Source organism: Trachurus japonicus, chromosome 8, assembly GCF_045865225.1.
Source record: "Trachurus japonicus isolate A0001 chromosome 8, Traja_1.0".
In the NCBI taxonomy this organism is placed as follows: domain Eukaryota; kingdom Metazoa; phylum Chordata; class Actinopteri; order Carangiformes; family Carangidae; genus Trachurus; species Trachurus japonicus.
In genome coordinates this window covers 25,138,866-25,166,840 of record NC_140914.1, presented here as the reverse complement: position 1 = coordinate 25,166,840, position 27,975 = coordinate 25,138,866, and the positions used below count along the sequence as shown (strand labels likewise).

At 45.3% G+C, this 27,975-nt stretch overlaps 1 protein-coding gene across 6 annotated transcripts; it reads left to right on the top strand.

Annotated features, from left to right (window-relative positions):
• The first annotated feature begins 60 nt into the window (after positions 1-60).
• wizb (WIZ zinc finger b) lies at positions 61-23,894 on the top strand. 6 transcript variants are annotated; one of them, XM_085784935.1, is made up of 17 exons: positions 61-312; positions 875-1,032; positions 1,129-1,330; positions 1,625-1,700; positions 3,231-3,370; positions 3,476-5,131; positions 7,996-8,436; positions 9,237-9,674; positions 11,640-11,789; positions 12,265-12,828; positions 13,321-13,770; positions 13,903-14,409; positions 14,574-15,131; positions 15,249-15,460; positions 17,767-18,019; positions 19,505-19,670; positions 20,900-23,894. In XM_085784935.1, the coding sequence occupies exons 2-17, from the start codon at positions 943-945 to the stop codon at positions 21,273-21,275; spliced, it is 6,279 nt and encodes a 2,092-aa protein (XP_085641061.1). In that variant the 5' UTR covers positions 61-312; positions 875-942; the 3' UTR covers positions 21,276-23,894. The 6 variants fall into 6 exon arrangements, with proteins under 6 accessions (XP_085641061.1, XP_085641059.1, XP_085641060.1 ...); XM_085784933.1 differs by having other exon boundaries at positions 872-1,032; XM_085784934.1 differs by having other exon boundaries at positions 94-316; positions 878-1,032.
• The last annotated feature ends 4,081 nt before the right edge of the window (positions 23,895-27,975 follow it).

Here is a 27,975-nt window from a genome sequence, read left to right as displayed (position 1 = left end):
GGCCCCGCTGGCTGAGTCCAAACTCTTCTCGTCACCCTCCCCGTCGACGTTACGTACGCTGCCGTGGCGTGCCCGCAAGCCAAATAACATGGAGTCCTCTGTCTGGCATCTCCAAAGGATCCATGCAAAAACCTGAGCAGCGAATTGAAAAAAAAAGAGCAAGTTCGTCCATGGGAGCAGTCCACCCCGGTGACGAGCATCGTCTCGGGGCGTAAAGCTTCAGCAGCTCCGTCCTCAAAACTATGGCGAACGGTGCTTGAAGAGGCAGCAGCCCTTCACTGCGATCCGCAACAAGAAACCAGGCCGAAATCAGTGAGTATTTGCACTAAAATACTACACTTTACAGGCGCGTGGGGTTTATAAAGGGCTCCGTGCATGGATGCATTGTGTTTAATTTCACCTGACAGCGACTGGATCGATAGCAGACACGTCCTCTGAAGCAACAGAGGCCAACCCGTGGGACACCTTGATGTACCCGGACATTTTCCTGGTTCTGTTTTTTTTTTTTTTTTTTTTTTTAGAGGGGCAGCAGGAGAGGATATGGGCCTGAATATAAAGGCCACTTATTTATGTAACCATTTGGGCGCACCATCTCATTCTTTAAGACTAGACATATTGTGAAAATAGGTCAGACAATCCGTAAAAACTGCAGCAGGAGAAAAAAAAAATAGTGAGGGCAGCTGAAACACGACAGACTCTGCAGATTTGACACTTTCCTACTGTCTGACATGCTTTTTGAATTCTTACTTATAACCAGGTGACTCATTGAGATGATATGTACATGCACTCTCCCACAGTGAGTAGTGAAAGTGTGCAACTTGACAAACTTTTATTTTTGGTTTAGTGTGTGCTCATGTGTGAATGTTTCCAGTAGCAGAGGAGGCTGCACAATGTAGGCAGGCTGGTCACCAGTGGGACTCCATACTGTTTCTCTGGGGGACTATGGAGCCAGAGGGACCGCTGACCCCAGGGACCAGTTATGGCCCCCCACCCTTCACCTCAGCACAAAGCTTCCTCAGCTGCACCTTACAGGTAACGCTGTCAGTGTCGACGCATGGTTCTGATTCACTCATCATGTCCCCATCCCGACGTTAAGATTGTAAACGGTTTTGTCGTCACCTCCTCCAGTCCTCATGTTCTCCAAATGTGAGGGACGGCCTGATGTCTGCCAAATGCTCGTGGGGCCAAGATGGAGACGAGGGCCCCGTGCAGACCGAGGGCTCTCAGCCCAGTGCGGACCCGGGGAAGAACGCACAGAGGAGATTCAGGTCCTCAGCCTTTCCTTCCTCCCTAAGCTGGGACTCTGACTCTGAGAAGGAAACACTAGACGGTAACACATGCTTTAATATCTGCTGGACACCTGTTGCACTCTTCTCAAGAGTAGCACAGGTGTGTTTACACTCTGCAGCAAAGCTAGAGGTGAACTCAGCTAACATATGAAGTCATCAGTGTACCTATCATTGTTGTCCCCCTTACTCTTGTAAATGTTATTCAGTCTGCTTGTCCTGTAACTCCCTCCCCCCCCTCTCTCTCTAAGTACTGTATTTTTGACTGTGGATTTTAACTGTTGAGCTGTGGAGTGATGTTGATGTGGTTGTGTGTTTTGTGTGCTGTTGTGTGTCAGAGGAGGAGCTACAGCACTTTTCTAACCCTCATGGTCTGGCTGCTCACAGCCCAGGATCTCCTTCTTCTGGACTAAGGTGAGGAGGAGACAGAGGAGGAGGAAACTGTCGTAGAGAGACACCACAAATCAGATCAGTGCTTGGAAAGCATTAAGGCAGTAGCTAGGGGTAATATGTCATCGTGCCCTCCAGCACCCATAAACAACTACAATCCAAAAAATAAAAGCAATAGATATATATTGCTATCAAAACATGTCTATTCAGACTGTTTAGGAGAGTTAAATAAAGATTGATGCCACTCTCATCTCTGTCTAGATATTCAGCTGCAGAGAGTTTGTGTGGTTTTGCACAGACACTGGAAACTGGCAGCAGCCTGTCTGACTCTGTCCAAGGCACCAAAATCTGTCCATCAGTGCTACTTAAGTTCAGCAATTAACACAAAGTGAGGCAAATCAAGTGTAAATTTGATTTGAACATCATGCTGTTGTTTGAGTATGTTTATGTGCTTGAAACAGACAATATATCAACTGTACAGATGTTAGCTGGATGCTAGCTAGAGGGCTGTGTGTGTCAGATCCTAGATAATAAACAGTCTCATTTGTAACTTCCATAAAACTACATGTTGTTTTTACTCTTTGCTCTTTGCACGGATTAACTAAACCTGGTATTAGGTGTTAAAGAATATAAAGTGTGTCCAAGAAAATTTCCGTCAGTAATAAATAGTAGTAATGTTGTGACAATTTGTATAACTAAATTAAATCCAACCTTTATTCCCACACTGTACAGCCTACCCATGACACGGTACATACGTTTAGTGATGGGGCCATTCAATTATGTATTCTTCTATGTTAAATATAAAATATAAAATATCTAACGGAAATTTGCTTGGACACACTTTACTTCTACTACTGGTAGGTTCCTTTGGACAGAACCAGCCTAGCTGTTTGTTCACCTGTTTCCAGTCCTCGTGCTAAGCTAGGCTAACTGGCTGCTGTATAACAGGCAAATCCGTGAGCGGTATCAGTCTTTTCTTGGTTGGATGAGTGAACAAATGCATTTTCCAAACATGACAAGCTATTGCTTCAGCTGAATAATGTCTGCTACTGCTCCAAATTCCAGATTACATGGCTTTTCGGCAAACATCTTTTTAATTAGGAAATTACAGACTTGTAAAGTGAAGCACTACTGTTTCATTTCCCGGCATGAAGGCCAAAATGATATTTTAAAGCCTTTTCCACGCTGCCTACAATAAAATCGTGGTGGGAACACACAAAAATCTTCATTTATTCTGTTGACCTATAAGCAGTCAACCTTAAATAGAGGGAGCAAATTTTGGAATCAGTGTAAAACATTCCCAGCATGTGAATGCTTATAATTACACTATACCCAGTTTGCTAAAACACACAAAATTCCCTGAAGAAATATCAAGGACGTGACCTCAGTGCTCTCAATAGTAGGCTTAATTATGGCGCTGAGAATAAGAAATAAGAGCTTCCACATGATGTGTAATGAATGTAATGTAACAAAGTGATTTATTCCAGGCAGTGATGCTAACCCTTCACTTGTGCAGAATTTAATTTAATGTCTTTTCCTTCCATTGCTGCGCAGACTCGATAGTGAGGACGACGCAGAAGCTGAAAAGCTGCATAGTAAAAGGGATTCATCCACCCCTGAGGAGGGTCAGGACGACAACACTGAGAGCACAAAGACAGAAGAGCCAAATACATCTCAGCTCGGCCTATCAGAATGTAAGTGCTATGAGGAGGGAACACAATCTGCCTGCACACTCTGTATCTTTCCTTTTCTCTTAAGACTCCTTTCATTCATAATTCCTCTGTTTTTTTCCCTCTCAGTGGCAGACAGCAAAGTCTGGAATGTATCTGAGGGAGCTGAGCTGTTTCTGTCCAAAGTAAAACTAAAGGAAGGTTGCCAAATGGAGGAGGAGGCGGAAAACAGTGTGGGAGATGAGGGAGAGAAAAGGCCCAAGGGAAAGGAAACCAAGGAGTCTGAGAGAGATGTGTACACCTTCCCTGGAGACTCAGACCCCGAGAGTCCCCCTCCTGCCCCCTGGGCTCATTGCACATTCATTCAGCGGTGCAGAAAGAAGAGGGTGCTGCTCAGGCCTTTCTCTGGACTTGGCACCTTGAAGCGCACGTTACCCAAGACTGGCCAGCAGGCCGGAGTGAGTCTTCAAAAATCAAAAACCTCAGAGGAGGCACAGCCGAGTCAAGGCGGAGGGGTTTATGATTTCGAGGACGTCGGCTTCGGAGACGGAGCGGCGGAGGAGCCGATAAAGTTCAGAGACAGAGGTGGGAAGAGAGACAAGGAGGAGGAGGGTGAGGCAGAGCCAGGTAAAGAAATTTTCACCTGTGTGGAATGTAGCATTTATTTCAAAAAGCAGGTCCACCTGCAGGAGCATATGGTCGAGCACTGTCAGAGCGGCTCGGGGGGCGGCAGACGTTTGGGAAAGGGCGGCCGTTTTCGGTGTCTGGAGTGCGGGTGGAACCTGCCAAATCGTCTGGCGCTGGCCGACCACCACAAGAGGCACCAGGAATCCCGTCAGAAGATCCTGGAGGAGATTGAGAAACTGAATGAAAGCGGTAAGGCCAGAGAGATTCAGTCACTGGACAGTAAGGCGGTGAAGCGTGTAAGTCCAGACCCAGCGGTTAGGCAAGAGGCGAGCCCAGTCTCGATTCCAGGCAAAATGTCAGATCCAGAAATAGTCACATCTCCACCTCTTACCCCGAACCCAGTTGCAACACCAGAAGCAAACCCGCCATTTGTCAACTCGGACACGGCTCCTCCAAATTCAGTTCAGTCCCCGGCCCAGGCTCGAGCTGTCTCTGCCTATCGCCGTCGCTTTTTCTGCACCAAGTGTAACTTCAGCACAAGAACCTCCCAGGCGCTGGCGAATCACTCAAAGACCCACAACAGAAAAAAGCCCAGTCTCCAGGCTGACTCCCCACCTCCTGGTTCACCGTCATGTTTAGCATCCACTTCCCTGGCCTGTGGTCATTGTGCCTTCCTGACCTCAAGTCAAACCCTCCTGAGGGAACATCAGAAACTTGTTCACCCGGGACAGTTCTCCGTCAGTGGGGCTCAGGCTGATGAGAGCGGCCAGCATCCTAAGTCCAACGTAGGTGTTCGAATTTCTAAACCCACCCTCGACTCGGATCACCTCTCTGGGTCTGGATCCCTGCCCGACGCAGCTCGAGGCAAAAGCCAGGACGAAGCCACTCCCTCCGAGGACAGCACAAAGCCAGACAGCGTTGCAGCTCGGCCCTCGAGCCAGGTGGTCTTCAAGTGTGTCAAGAACAGGAGATTCACAAGGAGAGGAAAGGCTTGGACTGATCTGACCAAGCTTCATCCCAGACTGGACCATGACAAGCTACCTGGGAGTGAAGAAGAAGAAGACGAGGAGCAGAATGAATATGACACGGAAGTGTCCCACCAAGAGGCCAACTCATCAGGAAGAGTGAGACGCCACACTAGAGCACGATCCAACACAGGTGAGAGTCAAACTGAAGACACAAGACCACTTTTTCTTTGGTTAGACCAAGTTACTGGATTTATATGTTAATTTGTTACTCAAGTAATGGGAAACCTGAGACAGTTAAAGGTAAAGTTCAACGTTTTGGCAAATTGGCCCATTGCCATAATCCCTAGCTATGCAAGCTATTTTTAGAATGGCGGAGCTGAACCGTGAGCTGCTCCGTCTCGTAACGTTACGTTATTATCTCATAGCGTGGTGAATGTGCAGGTCACAACTTGTCCACAAGAGCGTTTTGGAGTTGTTGGATTGTGTATTTGATGAGTTTGATGAGGGAAACCAAGAAATCCCATGAGCCTCCGTAGCGTAGCTATGAGCAGCTCGCGGCTCTGCTCCGCCGTTCTAAAAATAGATTGCACTGACAATTAAAGATAACGAACCTACTCCTAAAACTATAGGGATTATGGCAATGGGCCAATTTGCCAAAATGTTGAACTATCCTTTTAAGATTACAGGTGCTCTAATCAATATTTTTATGATAACAGCAGGTTTAATGACTATATGTTTTCTACTTTACAACAGATCCCCTTGTCATTACATAGAGAGGTGTCAGCTGCTTTAAGCTCATTGTTTTGGTCATCTTTCCTGCAGCTGTTATATTTTGATTCACTCCCTGACCCAGCAGGCAGCTATTTTCACCAAAAAACCCTCAGATAAACACAACTTGCCCAACTCCAAACAGTAGATGGACAAAGTTGGTGGAGCTTTTAGCGCTGACAGGGCGCCAGAAACTTGTCTACAAATGAATGCTGCGTAACTGCTGCTGTGTAATTAGACAATTGTTTCCCAACATTTAAGTGGTGGTATGTCAGCATACTGCTTTCCTCCGGCGACATTATTGTCCTTTTATGACAAAAATTGACGAGTTCTGGTCAGGGTGTGTATAAATAATCAAGCATAAATCTAGATGTGTTAGCACACGGTTGTATTCAAGAGTTTGTGCCCCTGAAATCCAGGCACAGTGAGTGGAGCAGAAAGAGATACTCACTGAATTTAACAGAGACTGTATTGGACGAGAATTGCTCTCACCTTGAATAAATCCAGGTAGATGTATGTGGATCAGATAAAACCTGCAGATTAGCTGGGCAGATGAGGCAAAGTAAAGCCCCATTTGACTGTATAGGAGCTGCAGAAAGCTTTAGCTGACAACAGGAGAAGTGGTGCAGAGTTCCATTGTGCAGCCGTGAAGCAGCTAACGCGGTTTACATGGATGAGACATCAGAAGGAAAACCACACCTGCCACCGCATAACAACAGTGAACATCTGAAGTCTGGAAAGCAACATCTGTATGAGGCAGAGTCATTTTGGAGATGAACCAAAGGTGTCTGTGGAGAAAAGGGAACAGGATCTCACCAACATGATGGTGAATATATTCTGTTTTGAGTTGGGTGACAGTGGCTGCGTGGACAGAGGGAATAACAAACATCTCTAAATACTAACACATCTGCACACATCCAGCAGTGAAGAAACTCTCTACCCCCACATCTCTGCTTTATCCAGATGTTGCTTTGCAGACTTCAGACGATGACTTTTGCAAAGAGGTCGCAGGTAAGACTTGCTCTGATGACTCTTCCATGTCGACCCTGTTTGTGCATCAACGCTGCACAGTGGGACGGTGAACCACCACCACCACCACCACCCCCGTGTCAGCTAAACCTTCCTGCAGCTCCTCTGCAGTCATTTGGGGGTGTTCAGCTTTGCCTCTCTGTCCAGCAGATATGCAGTTTTATCTAAAAGTTTTCTTGGTCTTGAAAATCTTGTCATGACTTCCACAATTCCCCTTAACTGCTCTTTCTTAATGACATTTCGGACACTGAAAATTGCAAACTGGAAGCACTGTGATATCTTTTTATAGCTTCCCTACTTTGTAGGCATCACTTAGATTCATTTTAGATCTTCAGTCAGTTGCTCAGAGGAGTCCTTGGTTGTTGAATGTCATCACCAAAGAGTCAGATGATTTATTATCTCTGGAGCTGACGGTCGATAATGACAATGCTCGAGCTGCAATAAGAGTCACGAGGCCCATGCGTGCAGCAAGGTTTCTATTTCTCTTTTTACCTCAACAAAAGCAACATGTAATGTGACGTACACACAACTGTAATAGCTTCACCTGAACATGTAATCTTGAAAATGGCCGGGGCGTAGTTGGATTACTACTGTAGAGACTGCTGCCCAGAGAAGAAAGCTGCAAAGAGGCTGATAGGCTCTTAACTGTGACATGTTGATACAAATCTGAACTTTAGCCTGGATCGCTTTTGTACAGTTTATCAACCGACAACTGTTACTGAGCAGCAGCATTTCCTAAAAGCAAGACAGTGATAGTCAATAGAAATCATTAATACCCCCCCCCCCCCAACCCCCAACCCACTTTGTCTGAATCCCACCATGCAAGTGAACAAGTTAATAATGTGAAATCACATCTATGTTCCAACTGCTGGAGATGATATCAAAAATAAATGTGTAAACAAATGAACAAACCAGGTGAAATACACTTAATAAAATGATAGTATGTTGCCCCATTGCATTTTTTTGCCATGTGGCTGTGTTTCAATATGCCAGCAGTTAATGTGACGAGTAGGCCTATATTTTGATTGTTACTAATAGGTACTAACAAGGGTTAATGGTTAAAATCACAAAATAAAACCCAGGTTGTAATAAATCTGAATTATTATTATTATTAAGTGTTGAGATATGGTTGACACAAGAGGTGAATTAGGTCAGGCTCTACATACAGTATGTACGGTCTGTACTCTCACCTAACAGTGATCCAGTTTGAGAAAGACATGTTTGTTTATTGAAGATTGATTTATTTCTTCTTGATAGATGACGGTTCAGCACAGCAGGGCGCTACACTATCACTCCCACCTAAGAAGAGTGTGAAGGACGAAGGAAAGCAGGAAGTGGAGAAAGATGGAAAGGTTTTCTTTTTGAGGAGGAGCACCCGGGTGACTGCGGCTCCCGCAGAAATTGACAGTGATGATGACGACGACGACATTGACGAGGAACGTGTGCAACGTTTCCTGTCAGAGGGCATCTTAGATGAAGACAAAGACGAGATTGATGAGGACACGGAGGCGCTCAAGAGCGTGGAGAGGAAATGCCCCTACTGCCCCGATCGATTTCATAATGGCATCGGGCTCGCCAATCACGTGAGAGGCCACCTGAACCGAGTGGGCGTCAGTTACAATGTGCGTCACTTCATATCCCCTGAGGAAGTCAATGCAATTGAGAAGAAGTTCTCCTATCAGAAGAAGAAAAAAAAAGGTCAGCAGCTTGTTGCATGTTGTCTGAGCAGATTTCGTAACTGTAGCAGACAATGCCTTTTTTGTGTCTTTGTCTTCAAATATGCAGAAAGAATAATGACCCTGATCCAGGGTGTGTCCGTGCAACAGAGGCCAAGCTGACATTTAAAAGTAGAATGAATCTTGATGTAAGGAAATTTTATGCTGCACAAAGTTACACTTTTCTTTTTAATTCTTATTGATTACTGGATCATTTAACTTCTTCATGAATCCACACATTATTCAAAAAACATAAGAAAAAGGGTCTAAATCTACAGTCAAGCTGAAAGTGAGAATGCCAAATGATAAACTAACATGCTGATGTTAGGAGGTGAGATGACCATTTTCATCATGTAGTTTAGTGTGTTAGCATGTTATTAAGTATCAAATGTATAGCAGAGAGCGATGAGAATGACATTAGTTTGATCTGATTGTGGTTTAGATGGTGGCACAAGAGATATTGATGAGGCATTTTAGGAGCGTGGGAAAATCATCGGCCCATTAAAGTTGGTAGGATTCATCCTCTGAGCACCAGTTTTTAGTTTTTGAGGAATTTCATTCTGGGCCAGTGTGGTGAATCAGTGACTGATGGACCAATATTGAGGGGAGGGAAATTTTTGAAAAGTACTGAACTGGTCATAATGACCTGTGCACCCAGTAATGAGGCCAGAAGAAGAAATACCTTTGATTCAAGTGGTCATTAACTGAGAAGATTTGAGAACCACAGATAAAGTATTGTAGTGCACTTGTCTAAACCTCTCCTACTGGCTGTCCTCTCCTCAGTTGCCAACTTTGACCCGGACACATTCAGTGTGATGCACTGTGAGTTCTGCAGCGCCGGCTTCGACACCCGGGCCGGCCTGTCCAGCCACGCTCGGGCCCACCTCCGCGACTTTGGCATCACTAACTGGGATGTGACCATCTCGCCGATCCACATCCTGAGGGAGTTGTTTTCCAGCAGGCCTGACCTTGTAATCCCCACCGCTCCCCCTCGGAGCCTCTGCTCACCACACATGGAGGACGAGGAGGATGAGGAGGAGGATGAGGATGAGGAGGAGGATGAGGAGGAAGAGGAAGGCGAGGGAGTCGCTCAGGTAAAGCTGGAGGGGGAGACGAGCGAAGGGCCACTGAGTGGTCCTGCTGCCTCTGACGTGCTGCCTCCAGCATCTCCTCAGCGCTGGAAAGAGGAGGAGGAGGAGGACGGTGGAGAAGAGTGTGAGGGTAAGTTCTGATTATTGATCCATCCCTAAAAAAGTAGAGTGTGATAAGTTTAAGGTGTGTTGTCAGTGTGCTGATGTTTGACAGTTGTTACCTGGTGGGTCCTGTTAGAGCTGGGAGCTTGGACTTGGCAGGAGACAGAGCTTCTTAAATGATGAGACTATTAGTGGTACTTAGTGATGCTCCAGTGGGAGACTGTGAGCTCAGATGCTGCTGTTGGAAGTGCACCTGTATGTTTTCACTGTGAAGAAAAACGGGACGCTGTGCCCTGTGTGTGTGTGTGAAGTGTTAGAAATCAGGGTGGTGGAGAGAGAGAAAAAAAATCCTCCGAGAGTGAGTGTGTGAGTGCGCGCGCGCGTGTGTGAGTGTGTGTTGGGGAGAGAGTGAGAGAGAGCGAGTCACTGATGCCGGTGGTTGATGTGGCACTCGGTTGCATTTATCCCAACCTCCGCCTCCACTCGATTGGTCACGCCTTAGCTTAGCGGTGCATATGGGGGCAAAATGGCTGCTTCCACCTCCCCGCAGACCCAAACAATAGCGGAAAAACTGTCTGGCTCCAGCAGCCGGGAGTCCGATGCACTGCGGTTGCGGACCGGTGAGTACCGCGCGCTGTAATTCCCCGTGCACCGCGTGCCCCTCGGATCACACGGCGGCGTTTTTTACACTGCGCGTGTGTCTGGCGCCGCATCTTCTGTCACATTGTGGCCAGACAACAGCCATTAAAAAAAAAGAAAGAAAGAAAAAAAAACTCTTTATCATGTGAGAGCACGTAAAGAAAAGCCAGTGTCGCGCACAGCCATGCAGGTAGCCCCCATGACATGCGTGTCAAAAAGCTCACAAAGCTGGTCATTGTTATTGTTTCGGCTGCTCCCGTGTCGCACGCGCGGTGTAAATTGTGGTGATTTGGGGCTGTTGTGATACTGTAGTTACAGTTGGTGTGTTTCTTAATGTCTGAGGGGCTTTTTTAAATATATATATTGTGCACGTCTGGGATGACGTCCAGAATTCTCAATGCTGCAGGATCTCTAAAATTACCTACAGTTGCCCAATCCTCGCCATTTTACTTTGCTTTGATTTTTGATAGAGGACACGCTGTGCTTTCAAGTGCACGCATCTTTGCATGTTTTTACACTAAACTATAAGAGTTGGATCGCTCACGAAACGTGGGAACTTTGCGGACTGGAAGCGGCCGTGGTCCGTAATCTTATTACAACTTATCCGGATCAACGAAGTATAATCGAAGTATCACTTTTTTTTTTTTACTTGGAAGTATCCGAGGGGGTTTTGCTCAGCGTTTCTCTGCCTGTATGGAGACAAAGTCAAGTTAGCGCTTTTGCCACTTTGTTTCCTTTAATAAATACTCCGCCGATGATTTAGTATTGTCTCGGTTATAATAGCTGGTGTTATAACGCTGCGCTCCGAGGTGTCACATCGCCGCTCTTTTACAGTCAAGAGATGAACTGACAAGCGCAGAGCCGCCCACCAGACAAAAAGCATTGTCTGTCTCCACGTCTCTTTTGATTTACCGATTTGTCGCAGAAAATGGCACTTTTGTCCCAGGAATGCCTGACTGCGGGGAACCAGCACTGCCATGTTTGTTTCACACTGTAGTGCAATTAGTAGTTTTGTTACAGGGGTTTCATCACTTGAATTGTTTTCATGCACATTTTTCCTCACTGAAGACGCTACAATGCGCTGATATTGCAAGGACTGAGAAATCACAGGCAATGAGCTCTGGAGACTGAGTTAATTTTTCTGCTCTCAGCCTGCGTCTTTTATTTATTCTCAAGGCGCTCAGAAACACACTGATATGCTTTAACAGGCTGAAACAGAATATTGAGTCTGGTCGTGAGACACACTCCTCAGACACCATCATTCATTTAAGGTGATTTATTATCACAGTCACTTAATTGTCCTAATTAACATGGCAATTCTGCACTCATATGGATACTGTGTTTTATGTCTTAGGGGATGAGGAGGAAGCAGCTGAGGAAGACGATGAGGAGGAGCTGCGGCGGCTTCCAGCTTTGGACGGTCTGAGCCCGAGCCCCGGGAAAACAGGGCTGTGCAGCGTGGACACGGACAGCCTCTCTCCCGGGGAGGATGCAGACACCAAGGGTGAGAGAGAAATATGGGAGCGCTGACCCCAGAGTGTTGACAAGGGATTGGATTTGCTACAGCAAAGCCCTCAGCAAAGCTGTCACTGGGGAAATTGTAAAACTGACCTTAGGTCAGCGTCGAGGCGTGGCGAAACTACACCAGAGCGGGTCGTCCCCAGGGGAAATCCTGGGAGGTAGACAAATGTATCTGGGGGCTAATAAAAGCACCTCTAACACTGTGCCGGTGCTCATACAGACTGGGTGAAGATGTAGACAGGGGGGGGGTAAGTGAGGTGACGGGTCCTCTGGGAAATCTGTGGCCTCTAAAACAACCTCGGCCACCTGCTGTTGTTTTGCAAACTTTGTGTCAGTGCTGCACCCGGGAGTGTCAAAGGGAACGCTCATTTTCGAGCACTTCTAAAAATGTATAAGATGGAGCTTATCACTGTGCGTTTTAACGATGTTTCATCAGCTGCTCTCGCTTCTTTTCACAGTCCACAACTTGAAGTGTGAGGTGTGCGGAGCTCAGTTCGAGACCAGACGGGGGCTCTCCAGCCACGCCCGCTCTCACTTGCGCCAGCTGGGCATCAGCGTCTCGGAGAGCAGCGGGGCGCCCATCGACCTCCTCTACCAAATTGCCAAGGAGCGCAACGTCGACGGCCAAATAAGCTCATCTCTCCTGGAGCCCCTCTCAGCCAAAAACCCCTCCCCTCCCGCTCCTCGGAAAGATGAGGATTTAGAAGACATGGACTTAGACGAGAAGCCGATCCCCCTCTCCATCCTGGCCAAAGCGGCGAAAGCGGTGCCACCCTCCTCCTCCTCCACCCCGACACCTTCTCCTGGTGCCTCTCCAGCTCCGCCTCATTCTGGCTCCCCCTCCTCGGTGGTGAGGAAAGCCCCCATTTCCTCCCTGCTGCCGGTGTCTTCCCCCTTGCGTTCCCCGGAGCACAAGGTTGGGGGAATGAAAAGCTTGACCTCCACCCTCTCTGCCCCGACCACCATCGCAGCAGCCAAACCGCTGTGGGCGCCGCAGGAGAACGATGCTCCTCTCAACCTCAGTAAGTGTCGCTGCCCACACAGACATCTCTGGGTAACTATGTAAAAAAGTTACTTATTGTTCCTCTGAGAGTTAAAGAGGAACTATGCAGGATCTGTAGCTTAACTATGCTACATATTTTACCTTAATTAAGCAGCTTTGGAGTAATTGTGATGGTTTAATAAATGGCTTAACTTGTTATGAGGGAGAATGGAGGCTCTTTGCCTTTCACATGTGTCTCACTTATTGCTTCTCTTGGCTGAAAAACAACTTTGCAACACAAACGCGCCCCATAACCGTAATCTGTTGTTTATAACAGATTAAACTACACAAATATACACATCGTAACATCATATGTGATATATAATGTTATCTATTGCTCTATTGATTGATTTCTTGCCAGCTTTGTTGTAAACAAATGCACATGGTCAGGACGAGGGTTAGCAAAACAGCGGAAAAGCGACTAGACTTGCATAGTTCCTCTTTAAAGTTGTCATTTCTTTTTCGTGTGCAGCTCTGGAGGTGGACCCCAACAAGGACATTGTGTGTCAGCTGTGTGGCGCCTGGTTTGAGACCCGGAAAGGCTTGTCCAGCCACGCACGAGCCCACCTGCGGCACTTCGGGGTGGAGTACTCCGAATCCAAGGGCTCTCCCATCGACCTCCTGAACCAGCTCATCGACACCGACGACTTCAAGCACAAAGCCACCGCGTTGCAGCTTGACGGCCGCACGGAGCCGCGAGGCCTCGCCACCACGCTCTCCTCCCCGAAGCAGTCCCTGCTCAGCCTCTCCTCCTCCCCCGCCTCCCTCCTCTACAAGGTGACCACAGCCGGAGGCGGGTCCACGTCCAAAGCTACCTCGTCCTCTGCCTCGTCTCTACTTGGCCCGCCTGCCAAGCGTCTCAAGTCCTCCTCCATGCAGGTCTTCCGGCTGAGTAGTGGGGAGCTCATGGCCCTTCCTCATAGTAAGTGCCGCCGCCTGTCGTGTAAAATGATCAATCTTTCGCATAAAGCCGGCCTTAGCTGTAATAATCACAATGTTGGAAAGGGTGTAATGTTTTTTTTCTTTCCTGTTATACACAATATTAAACCTTCAGGTGAACCTCCAAAGGAAATCGGCTGCGAGTTCTGCGGGGAATATTTTGAGAATCGCAAAGGGCTCTCCAGCCACGCGCGCTCCCACCTGCGCCAGATGGGCATTACCGAGTGGTCCGTCAACGGCTCCCCCATCGACACCTTGAGGGAGATCATCACAAGACGGGGCCTTCCCTGCGCCCTTCCCCTGAAACCTCTCAAAACTCCGCCTCCGTCCTCTCCGGGACCCCCTCGTTCCCCTCTGTCGACCTCCTCCTCCCCCTCGGCCACCCTCCTCAGCCGCCTGCCCTTCGCCTTCGCCCGCCCCTCCAGCCCCCCTCAGCCCGCCGTATCTAAATCGAGCGCGGCTCCTCCGACGTCCTCCGGCGGGCTAATCCTCAAGCTGAAGCCTGAGCCGGTGCAGCTGGAGGTCACCACGCCGGGGGCTGTGGGGAGATCTGGGGGCCTCTCCGCTGAACCTCTCAGCTGTAGCTGGAGCAGCTCTGACAATGTGTTCCCCCTCAACCTGGGTAATGCAATCCTCAACAGTTGTCTCCAGGGATTCATTAGCGATTTAAAGGGATAGTTTGAGATTTGGGGAAATACACTTATTTACTATTCGTTAGTGGTGCAGGTTGATACATTATGCCTCTATTGTAAATCTATTTACATTCTCCCTCTGCTCTCTCCTCAGCCATGGCCCATGAAGTGGAGCCAACAAGGGATATCCGCTGCGAGTTCTGCGGGGAATATTTTGAGAACCGCAAAGGCCTCTCAAGCCACGCCCGCTCCCACCTGCGCCAGATGGGCATTACAGAGTGGTCCGTCAACGGCTCGCCCATCGACACCCTTAGGGAGGTCATGCACAAGAGAGGGGTGGGCGCCTCCTCTCACTCGGACCAGGGAGTGAAGAAGGAGCTGAGCCAGGGAGCCAACAGCCCCCGCTGGGAGAACGTGGAGGGTCTGGGCGTTTCAGGCTACCACTCGTCCAAGTACCGTAAATCTCCTCTCAGTTTGCTGCAGTCGGGGTCGAGGCTCCACAAGCAGGGCCTGGGCTCCGCCGGCCCGTCTGCCTCCACACCTGCAGGGAAGCTTTTCAGGATGTCCCCACTGGGGAAGAGGCCTCTGTCTGCCGAGGCCCAGTCAGCGGAGACTTCCCACTCGCCGCCACATCAGCTTAAGACTTTTTCACCTCTGCCGCACGATTTCTCCTACAAAAGGAAAACCTCCCCAGACAAGCACGGACACCAGGGTGAGTCGTCGTTAGCTCCGTTTTTCTACTTTTTTTCTGCTGTTCCACAGAAATCTCGCGCCGATCATCATCATCATCATTCTCCGCTCACCTTCGCCCCTCCCCTGTGTTTTGCAGATCCCAGCTGCGAGCTGTGTGGGTTCTACTTTGAGAACCGTAAGGCTCTGGCCAGCCACGCTCGAGCCCACCTGAGGCAGTTTGGCGTGACCGAGTGGTGTGTAAACGGATCGCCTATCGAGACGCTTAGCGCTTGGATGCGGAGCAGACCACAGAAGGTGTTGGAGATGCACCGCAGCTACATGCAGGGGAGCCGCTCCACCCTCAAGAAGGTGAGGAGAGGCAGCTGCTTGGTAATTCATTTGAGTGTAATAACTCAGGTCAATGCCGGTGTTATTTCAGAATGGAAAGCTCTCAGGCTTCACTTGGATTTATCTCTGGCCTCTGACTCTCCAGCAGAGTCGACTGTTGTCAGTACCGGTGGGTTTTTTTCCCCCCTTGCAAGAAAAATGTACCATATCAGTGGAAGAACTTGTGCCTCCCACCAAGCTGAGCAGCTATACAATAAAAGCCCATAACCCACTGTGCTACTTCCCTGACACACTCACTTTACCTCGCGGTGCCTTTGAATAGGCGTCATGTTTGGAGATCTAACACGCCTCAGCTGGTGGCTCGACAGACATTTTGTGTCTTGGAAAGCTTCAGACGTGTTGTCTAACAGCTTTGAGCCTTACTGTAGATCCTGTGTCTTTACACCCAGCAAAAATCACTGTGGGGACAGATGCCAGAACAACTCAGCTATTGACTTGATAGTTGCCATAGTAACCAGGGTGCCTGGCAGCTTATGTTTCATCTTCAGATAAATTATGGCATGCTGTTGATAGAAGAAAATGTACGTTTTTTTCTTCTCCTTTTTCTTTTCTTCCCCCAATGAATTAGTTTCTGGTGCATTTGCGTCACTGTCACACCTTCTCCCTGAGCTCTGATGTGACACACATACAGAATGAATTACCTTTTAAATGTCCTTGTAATCATATTGTTAAGGGTTTTTTTCATTCTGGAAAAAATGAACTGATTTTTATGCTTACGCCTAAGGACTTATCAATGCCAGACAGAGCGATAAGAAATCATCCGTTTAGACGTTGATGAGTTAATTGACAGAAAATAATCGGCAACTGTTTTGACAGCTGATTAATCATTAGATCCTTTTTGGAGCAAACATGCTAAGAAATCCTTGGTTACACTTCTCAGTCTGCTATTTGTGTTTGTCTTACATGATAGAACAAACAGTATTTGGTTTAGGTTTTGCACTGAACAGTGTGTTTGAAGATACAATCTTTAGCTTTAGGGAACCGTGAAAGGCATTTTTCACCATTTGTCAACAATTTCACTGAGATAATAATTGACTTTTAAATCAATTAAGGAAATAACCGTTAGCTGTAGGGAACCCACAAAATGACCGTTGTAATTTCACAGTATCCGTTGTTGATGTCTTTTCTGTTGAACACATATTCACTTTGCCATGATACAACAGACAGCAGTAGAAAGTACTCACGTGTTCATTGGTTGCCACATTTCTGCAGTGTTTTAGCTCAGTTGTAGTAACACTGGCTGTCAGAAGAGTTCAAACTGTAAAATGTGTCAGTTCAGTAGGATGCATGTTGATTGTATTAGCCAGTAGCCACAGCTAACAAGCCCTCCTGATAACCTTGCACACAGGTGATTGTCATTTAGGATGATTTATTCCCCCTCCCCAACCAGAGTGAGGTTGTGTGATGTCATTAGTTCAACCAGATCTAGTAATCAGGAAACAAGTGGAAACACCTGTATGGGTGAACTGGACTTTGTAGTTTTCAGAGTAACTTTCTTGGAGAAATGTTACCTCAATATCCACTTGTTGTGATGGTGATCTTCACCAACACATGAAAGTTTCTCATTGCCTTTATCATTCTGAATATTGTTATTGTCCTTATCCTAATCAAAGATTGCCATTGAAGACCATGACATGTGGTTGAAAGCTCTGAAAAAGGTATCAAGTGGGCCTATAGCCTGATTCATTTGCTTGATATTGGTAACTTTAAAGGGATAGTTCAACATTTTGGCAAAGTCGCGCCTATTGCCATAATGCCTATAGTCATAGGGATAGGTTCATTACCTTTAATTATCGGTGCATGTTGTTTTGAGATCATGTAACATTACGAGATGGACTTGTATTCGAGGCAGATGCGTAGCCGGAACTACATTCCAGGAGTGATTTCAAAAGCGCAAGAAGTTCCAAGTATTTGCTTCATGTGTTGTAATGTTACATAATTATATGTTATTATTTCATAGCATGGTGAATGTGCTTGTCCACAAAAGCGTTATGGAGTTGTTGGATTGTGTATTTCATAAGTTTTGAGGGACAGGGGACCTGAACCGTTCACCTCCATTGTGTTCGCTGAACAGCTCGTGTCTCTGGCAGAAATATGTGTTGAAAGAGACACCGGTATGCAACATGTTATCTGACCCTGAACTAGGACACTACGCCAGCATGGCACCAGGACATGACAGCTCCCGTGTCCAAGTGTCGTAGGTTAACATCGATAAGATCTCACCTCTGTCTGCAGCCACTGATCATGTCCTCCCAATCTCATCCCAGAAGGCCTCCTCCTCCTCCTCCTCCTCGTCCACCTCCCAGTGGTCCTCTTCTCTGGCTGTAAGTCTGGTGCGATCGCAGAGCCGCGAGGTCAGCCAGGGCTCTTCCAAGACCACAGAGGGCGAGGGTGGTACCAACCTACAGGCCACCGCCATCAGGCCCAGCCGCAGCAGTCCCAGCCCCTCGCGGCTCTCCGGCAGCCTCCCACTTCAAGCACAGGTGGCACGTAGTGAGCTGAATGTCCGCCTGCCCAGAGGTACGTCAGGATCCAGCATATGGTTTGGCCTGTTTTGGCTCTCGTGCACTCAGTGAGGTGCATGTGCCTGCAAGTTTCATATGGCCACTCTTGTACACCTTGTTGAGGTTGGTTTGCTGGTTTTAGACGCACGTTGGCAATGCTGGCTGCTCTGTAGTTAAGACTTTGCTCCAGCAACAGCATGAGAATGATATTTGTTGTTTTGACTGAAATATCTTGACAATTATTAGAAGAATTAATGTGAATTTTCTGACCAAATACTTGCAGAACTAATCCACATAATGTTAAAGTCTAAATTGTTTCCCTGCTAATTTAGTAAATGTTACACACACACTTCCCTCGGATGATTAATATGGTGAACATATGCTGCGTTCAAGACAACTCAGATTTTTCCGACCTCCTACTTGAAAAAGTGCAATCGAATGCCACCTCATGTTGGACTTGGCAAAGTCGGAGAAAAAAATTCAGCCCAACTTCTCTGAGAATCAGTTGTCAGTGGTAGAACATCGATTATAATGCATTTTTAATGCCAAAATACATTATTATTAAAATGTTATGAAATTTTACAGTATTTACTTACAGTTACAGATTACTGTACCCACTGATGTTGTGGAACACAGTAAATCCATGTTGATATTTCTCTTAAATTTTAAATGATCTGTTTCATTATTAAAAAAATGCTTCTTTGTTTTTGTGCCCTTTGTAATGTTTTTATGCCTTAGCTACGTGAAGCACTTTGAATGCAAAGGTTTTCCCAGTCCGCCTTTTTTTTGGGTTATTCTGGTGTCTTGTTTTAAGTCAGAAATCTGAGTTTTCAACTGGGAGATTCCAGGTTCCGAGTTGTCTTGAATGCAGCAACAGTGAACATTATTCATGCTAAAAATAAGCCTGTTCGCATTGTCATTATTAGCACATTAGCATACTGATGTTAGCATTTAGCTGAAGGCACTACAGCCAGCGAGCAGCCTCACAGAGCTGCCAAGGCTGTTTTTTAATATCCAGAAGAACAATAGCAGTGATACATAAACTGTGGGATAAATTAGAGATAGGACAAGTAAACAGACGGTTTTGCTGAAAGAAAAACAAATAAGGTATTTTCACCTGGAGAAATAAATGAGATGTTTGGAGCAGAGCCTCAGCATCATGCTAGCCTTACTTTCCAGAGACAGGGAGTTGCTTTTTATTTTAACTTTTTGACATTAAAATGTCTTATGTATTTTTTCTTTCTTCATAAAGTAGTGAAAGGGCACATTTATATTTGGTGTATTGAAGAATATCTGTGCCACAGTAACCTTGCAAGTACAAAATAAATGAGAAAAGAAAATGATTGCAGATTATTCAACTGTTTTTAGAAATTGAAACTCACTTTTCCACTGAATAACTCCACAGGAATTCTTGACTTATACACTCACATCCAAGTATTTTGGGTGCGGCTCCACTTTGCACCAACTCAGTTTGTCACCACCTCCTCCTCCTCTCCCTTAGGTTTTGAGCGTCGGCCCTTGAAGCACCCGTCTTGTCCAGATGGAACGGAGAGAGACAGCGGCCCTCCTAAGCCCCCCCGCACAGGCACCGTACCCGCCCTGGTGCCCAAACCCCCCTCCTACCCACTGGTCAAACTGGTGGGTAAGCTCTACACCCTGAAGTGCCGGTGAGTGAACGCTGTATGTCAGGGCCGGGCTCCCAGGGGCCACGGAGAAAATGTTCAGCAACTTAAGACATTAAAAATAGTGAGGCAGCAGCACTAATAGAAGTGTCTGGCTAAATTTTAAATAGTCTCTTAATCCCCAAGCAGCAGTCACCACCCCACCCCCCGCTGAGCCGTCTACTGCTAATGCACTATATTGAGAATAGTGATCATCTGAGATTTTCAGTCAACATGAATGAGTTCTGATATAACCACAGTACAAAGGTTTCAACAGACGTAGCTGCTCCCAAGGGAGGCACTGATTTACCACCATCAGATTGTATTTAATATCTTTTTGTGAAAACTTCATTGGAGTCACAATCACTCCACACTTATTTTACACACTTTTGCATAATTCCCTTGTTAACTGTGTGTGCTTCCTTTTTTTCTTTATTGACATTTTTTTCTTTTCCAAACAGATATACAGTTTACTGTTTTATAGTTGAACCTGGGCAGAATCATGATATCTGGTCTTAATGGATAACTTGATAAGAACTTTATGCCACTGTTCATAGCCTTACATGTATGGACCATTACAGTTTACCACATGGTCTGAGAAGAAGGGAAGATTATTTGCACTACTAATGTTATTTAAACTGATTAAATAAGCCCTTTGCAAGGTTTTCATTACGTTTTTTCATTTAGTTTGTTCAGAAATACAGTTTTTCTATTTTTTCTCTTCCAAACAGATATACCAAACAAATTTGACATTCACGTAATCATTACAAAAGACCTCATATTTAAAAGGTTAGTTCAACATTTTGGCAAATTCGCCTATTTCCATAATCCCTGTAGTCATAGGTAGGTAATGAGCCTACCCCTATGACTATAGGGATTATGGCAATTGGCCAATTTGCCAAAATGTTGAACTATCCCTTTAAGCTTTTTCATTTAGTTTGGAAGAGAAAAAAATAGAAAAACTGTATTTCTGAACAAACAGATATACCAAACAAATTTGACATTCACGTAATCATTACAAAAGAGCTCATATTTAAAAGGATATTTAAACATTTTGGCAAATTCGCCTATTGCCATAATCCCTGTAGTCATAAATAGGTAATGAACTACAGGGATTATGGCAATGGGTAAATTTGTGAAAATGTTGAACTATCCCTTTAATGTACGACACTCAAGCAGAAAAAATAAAAAAATGAAAAAATTGTGTGTGTCTTGTGTTTCTCTGTCAACATCAGGTTCTGCGAGGTGGAGTTTCATGGTCCGCTGTCGGTGCAGGAGGACTGGATCAGACACCTCCAGCAGCACATCCTCAAGATGAACTACAACAAGCCTGCTGCGCCCAAAGCCGCCTCCACCGAACCCCCCGCCGCGGCCGACGGCCCGGCCCCGGTCCAGGCCTCCGCCCCAGCCTCCACCTCTACCTCCAGCTCCACCTCGACCACGCCCGCCCTCACCTCCACCCCGACCCGCACCACGGCTCCCAACAGCCGCTCCCCCACCCCCCCGGCCGAGTGCGCTCCCGCCGTCACTGCCACAGAGATAGTAAAGGTCTCAGAGGAGCAGCCCACCCTAACTGCTACTCCCATTCCCCTCGCTACCCAGATGGTGTAAGCTTAACTTCATCGCTCACTGTCATTTTACCCCTATCTGGTTTTCTCCTGCCTTTCTTTTCGTCCATCTACTTCTTTCCTTTGGCCTTCACAGAGAGTTGTTGTGGAGGAGTGTTTCCCCTCCAAAGAGTCCTCTGAGCCCCAAGCACCTTTGAAGCAGCTTTCTAGACTGTTACTAAGTCCTGTTACCATGGGAACGAAGCTCTCCTGGCTTATCTGCGCACTGGGGATTGTGGGAACTGTCCAAGGTTATGAGGAGAGATGAACCCATGTTTTGTGTTTGACTCATGATATTGAATGTCCAGGCGTTGATTTGGACCGGTGCTGAACCTCTCCTCCCATTCGCTGGGTGATTTAGGGGTTAAATGTAGTTCTTAATCAAACTATGACCCCGTCTCTAGTACACACACCCCCACCCCCACCCGACCCTTCTCCTTAAGAAGCGTGCGTTGCTAAGACCTGTGAGACTTTGGCCATTCCTCCCAGCACACTGGAAGCCCTGGCCTCAGGCTCGCAGACAGGTCCTGACTGAGATTAAATGACATGTATAATCATGCTAGTCTTGTGGTAGAGACTTTAAACATGTGTTAACACTTAGTGTTAAAAAGCACTTTTAACGTTGACATTGTCACTCAGCACTTACTGAAACACCCATTTGAATGGGTGAAATTTGACGAATTCTGATTGGTTGAAGGAGCAAGAAGAGGAAGCTTACCCAAAAAAGGGAAGATCCCCCTAGTTAACTTTGTAATGTAATACTTTTCCCCCAAAATATACATTTTGCCTGAATGTAGCTTAAAGCACCTATTGAAACCTTATATGCACACAAACACAATCAGACATATGGCCCATGTAACCATACCATTGAAGTTCAACCTTCATGGCGTTGCTCCTCCACGGTTTTGCTGTTTTCAGCAGATAGGGCTGCTGTTGTGTCAAAGGCACAGTCGCTTTTTTTTTTTTTTTTTTTTGAGAGTGGAGCCATAGAAAATGTTTCAAGGTTACACATTTCAACTTTTTTCCATTCACAGTGTTGACATTTCCTTCCTGCCTTTTTCAATGTAACCCAAATTATTATTTATTTATTCTTATGCATCTGAATGTGGTAAGCTAGGTCATTTTAAAGCTAAAGTAGATCTTTGGAATGTTTGAAACTAGGTCAGCGGTGCACTTTTACTGGTGTGCACAATGTGAGTGTTTGTATGTTTGTGTACATACATAGCAAATGTGCATTGATTCCCATTTTAAAGAGACAGACAGAAGTAAAAACCGCTTGATGGGAAGACGCCTCCTTAGCTCAAAGTGAACCCTACTACTTTGGGAGCCAGTCTGTATGTGGTCCGATCCGGACTTGTATGCATCCATCACCGTGTTAGGATGTGCCAAAGAGTCTGTTTACTTCCTTGTCTTGCCTCTGTAACAGCTGTTTACATTGGACATGATGGTGGAGGAAACTCTGCACAGCTCTCGAGTTCCCCAAGGCTCCACACTGAACAATGGACCGAGACCAGCGGCGATCCGCGCCGGCGAGGTCACCCAGTATGAACGGACTTCGCGGCTACTGGAGCAGCTTCACGGGAGTCACGTTGTTACTGTAGGGTTAGATTATTCCAATTAAACACGAACACAAATCAAACTTGATTTCAAAGCAGGGCTCTCGAGAACTGTCGGCCCTCTGTCCAAACGCAGAAACGCACCCGACCTCGTGGCGTCTGAGGCTCAAGTCCGCAGACTGTCCCCTTTCTACGTTGCTTCAGAGTGTGTTCATATCAACCCAGAACTGAAGCGAGAACTAAAGGGTCCATGTAGGCTGATGCCCTTTTAAAAGTTTGTTCCAGTGTTTGAAACATGACTGTTCAATCCAAACGATACCCCGACCCTTTTATGGAGTATAGATACATACTATATAACTACATGTACTTAAGAAACTGTTGATGCTAGTAGAGCTATCAGCAGTTCTAATAGCAAGGTAGTTAAAAAAAATAAGTGATCTTAATTCCTCTAGTGTGATTTGATTTCAACCTTTGATGCTATGTATTTTTTATTGCTCTGTGCATTTCTGTATTTGCAGTCCTGCAAGGTGAATCTTAGAGTATTTTTTATTTTTATCTGTTAGTTTCTCCAAGCTGAAACTTTGGTGCTGGTGAGAATGTTGCAGGCGAGACGGCGAGTGACTGAACGTGAGGAAAACATTTTAATGTGATTGTCACGTCCTGGTATCAGAGGACTCCAATAAGCAGGCCTTAAAGGGGGCCACTTTGCACGGTGAGATGTGATCCCCCCTCTCTGCATTCACGCAGTAGCAGCCGGCGCCGTGGCCTCTCACAGGTCCGCGGCTGCTTTACTGCGTGAGATGTGACTTAGGAGGCTGGTGGTGCATTAGAGTTCCCTTTTAAGATTCCCTGAATCAGCCTCAGCTGGTGTAACTGGCTGTTTTAGTGTGTCTGTGTGCATGTGTGTGCGCGAGTGGGTGTATGAGTGCATAAGAAGACAAGTGAGACGACAAATGACGATTAAGAAGAAAAAGATGCAGTTGAGGAAAGAACTGTACTGTACACAAAGGGTTAAGTTTTAAGTGAATCGACTCCAGAACAAAACAATAAATGTGATTTCAATTTCAGACACTGCATCGTAACTTTTATTCTGACATTCGGTGTCTGTGGAGATTGTGTTCATCTGTGTTGCACACTTTTTGACCACTAGAGGGCGGTACATACAAACTTCAGGTTTCATGGGTAATTTCAAGCACCTCAGGTCAACACAACCTTAGAGGAAGGAAGAGGAACTAAAATTAATCAGGAAGGAGGAGAACATTGACTTTGACTAAAGCACACAGCATAACTCACTAATAATATTGGATCATTGTGAAGAGCTTTGTTTTTTGTGTTTTAATGTTTCACCCATGTTGGCAGAAAATATAACAATGTTTTACACCACAGCTGTCAGCTGCTTATTATTGCTAATGCAACACACAGAATATTTAAATGCAGTGTTAAATAGTTCAGTTCTCCTCTGCACTACAGAGCCTTTTACTATCTTTTTAGCTCAGTGTTTTTGTGACCCATGTTGGGTCGCCTGAAATTCAAATAGGGTTGCCTGATAAAAAATTACTGATAAAAATATTTTTTTAACTAATTATTATTCTTTTGAAAATTATGATTAAAAACACCACACAATCTTAAACAACTGTATTCTATACTTTTACTTTCTCAAATATAAATAGAGTTCAAATAAAATGTAGCATATAAAAATATCTGAGCTGGCGCATCTTGATTGACGGGTCGCCAGAAATTTGTGATGTCAAAATGGGGTCACAAGCCAAAAAAGGTTGGGAACCACTGTTTTAGCTCGTTGTTTTGGTTCACTCCCACTCCAGTAGCCTCTAAATAACTTTGCTGTACCTGCCCAGCACCAATTATACAGTAGTCTGGGCATTTAGCAGCCACGCTGACTCATACCCAATAAATTACTGGAGACCAACAAAGCTAAAAAGAGAATAAACGTCAGATTTAATCTTTTAAATCGACATCATCATGTCATCAACGTTATCAAAGTAAGTCAATGTTACTCTGATAGTGTTTGATGTGTTAATAAGAAACATTTTCCTAATAATTTCACCAACTACTACATCTTGTCTGCCTGTCTGTAATGTAGATTCAACTTTATATTTAACTGAAGGACAAACCATCTCTGTGTTTGTGTTTCTGGAAAAACAGAATCACCTGCTCTCGTTTGCCTCCACCACCCAGACCAGTTTCAGCCAGGTTACATCGCTGTTTATCAAGATTGTGTCTTCTTGACTAATGGTTAAAAAGGGTTCTGAGGTCAAACTGTGACCTTGACCTGTGACCTTTTACCACCAAAGTCCAATCAGTTCATCCTTGACGCCAAGTGACTGTGACTAGTTTCAAGAAATTCCCTCAAGGTGCTACTTAGATAATGCATTTACCAAACCTGTGTTTTGTGAGGTCACTATGCCCCTGGCCATTTGACCTTTGACCCCAAGGTTTAATGAGTTCAAGGTTTAATGAGTTCATTCAGTAGTGAATGTTTTTGCCAGATTTGTAGATATTGGGTCCCAAAGCCTGTAAATGTGTTGTAGTGTCATTGTCACACAAAAGACCAAGTGTTTTATATGCAAGAATAACAATGGTACTATAATGGTGCCTTGTGGTGCCTCTGTGTTTGGAGTAGCTAATCCTGACAGCTTAAAAAAAAAACAAAAAAAACATTCATCACTTGCATCTAACAACCATTTGAAGTAAAAAGTCTAATACAGTTTGTTGTCTATTCAACATGTCTGAACGAATACAGACATTTGATACAGTTATATAGTTAAAATCTGTCCAGGATCATGATGTGTGGTCTTAATGGATGACTTAATAAGAACTTTATTCCACTGTTCATAGCCGCACATACCTCTGTATGGACCATTACAGTTTCTGTATAGTGTAGGAAATGTCTTTTCATCACAAAGCTGATTATTTAGACTAAGGCAGAGCAAAACAACTGATACACTGGCTCTCCTCGCTATTATCTCAAAGATCAGGGCGTTATTCTCCTTAGCTAGAGATTTTCTGGCCACTTGGTAGCAGCAGAAACACCTCTTGAGTTAATATAGCTCTCCTGCACGCAAACAGTTGCTTTATTACACATTGAGCAGAAATGTAGCACCATTATCATTCCTTCAGAGGCGTGTGTCTGGCCACCTGATACATGTGAGCGCTCTGTTAGCACTATTAGCTCTGTTTTTGATCAGTCTCTTGAGCAGTTAAATGCTCCACTATGTTCACCAGCTGGGTTCCAACAAAGTGTGTCTGCGGGGCAGGTAATGTGCAGTGGGTTTAAGAATTCAGTATTTTTAGTGTTTCTCACTGAAAACAGCTGACTTATTCCATAAAAGAATAATTGTGGACCAGAAAACAAAAGACTGAGATCTGAAAGCGCCGTAGAGCTGAAGGGAACGACTGATTCAGACAATAATTCTCAGTGGGATCGTCACCAGAGGCCGCTCCTTTCAAATCATGTGTTTAGTTGTTCATATGAAAATATTGATTATATAACTGCTTTATGTCCACATTTAATGAGGCGGGACAAGAATCCTTCAGCTCAGAGAGAGTTACAAATGAATGTGCATGACAGACAGACTTTAATGATCTCACTTGTTCTTTATGACTCCACTTTTCTTACCTTGAAACCCAGAATGCCACAAGCAAGATCAATTCTTAGTTATGTGACTTATGCTTTCAAGTAAAAGCAATGATTCTGATCAATGATGAGGTTAATGAGTTTAGAGGATAGGTTTTAATGTTTGCTTGTGGTTTGATTGTGGTTGGTTCATTCATCCCTGTTCTTCTTACTTTCATATCATGAATTTTAGCTTCACTGTTTACTGAGCTCTGATGAAAAAGTTTTTAACATTGTTAACACGTCAATATGACGTTTTTCTATCTATCATGATGAAAGGTAGTCAATGCCATGACTGTATATTGCCAGTATAACAATAACAGACTCATAAAAACAGATTCATGTCTAATTACCTGAAGAACCAGCACCATTAAGAAAAAGAAACCCCAAACATTGTCAATACAGAAAGCAAGAGTTTCGATTAAAACAAACACTAACACTGTGTGCAACCACGGCCAGTTACAAACTAATAATCAACATAAACAAAAACATGACTCAGAGTGGCTGTGATGTTTCTTATAACTCAACTTGTCTCTGCTCTTTCTGTCAATACAGGAACAAACAGCGCTGTGGGCGGGGCACAAGTCCAGATTTCTCCATAAGAAAGTAAACATAGATGTCGTTCCAGCCCCCTGTTGTGCCTTTTCCCCTTGTGACGTGCATAACCATGTTAAATGTTCAATAATAATCATAGCAGAATATTTCTCAGTTGAATAAAACATGTGAGGAATCAGGGTGGTCATGGCCACAGTACGTCACCCCCCGGCTGTGCCACTGCAGAACTGACTCAACAGATGTGTGCGGGGACAGTAGACTCAAGACCACCTGTCTAAAACCTGTTTGAATCAGGTTTACAGCATGTGATTCCTGTGAATGAAAACATCCAGGGACCTACAGTGCCCTTCCCACGTTGTTTAACTTGGACGTGCAGCCCCACACACTCGTCCAAGTGGACAACACTGTTTCTATGTTCCTGAGAACATCTGTGTGGATCACTTTTTTTTTTTTTTTTAAATTCCCTTCAGTTTCTTCAGTGATGGGAAACTCACCAAGATAACAGCATGGGGAAGGGAGAGGAGGCTCCAAGGTTCAAGACCTGAACCACCGATACAGTAAGTTCATTTAAACAACAAACCACGGGGGCGGTGTTCAGCTCACTATAGAGCTGCCGCCCCATGTTGAGGCTACAGTCCTCATTGCAGGCGGCCCTGGTTCCACTGTACTGTCAAATAAAGGCAATAAAAAGCCCAAAAAATTTAAACAACAAACCATTGTTAGAATAAATAAAAAAACTTGATAAATTTTTGGATTTTACGGAAATGACTTAGTTCTCTCAAAAAATCAGCACCGTATGTCTTAAATGCAGAGTAAGCACAAAGATTTCCCTCAAATAATTAATTTAATTATGATTGTAGATGATAACTGGACTTGCATTTAGAGCACCTCTCCAGTCTCAATGGCCGCTCAGAGCACTTGATAAGTCACATTCACACACATTCATACAACACTTGTGT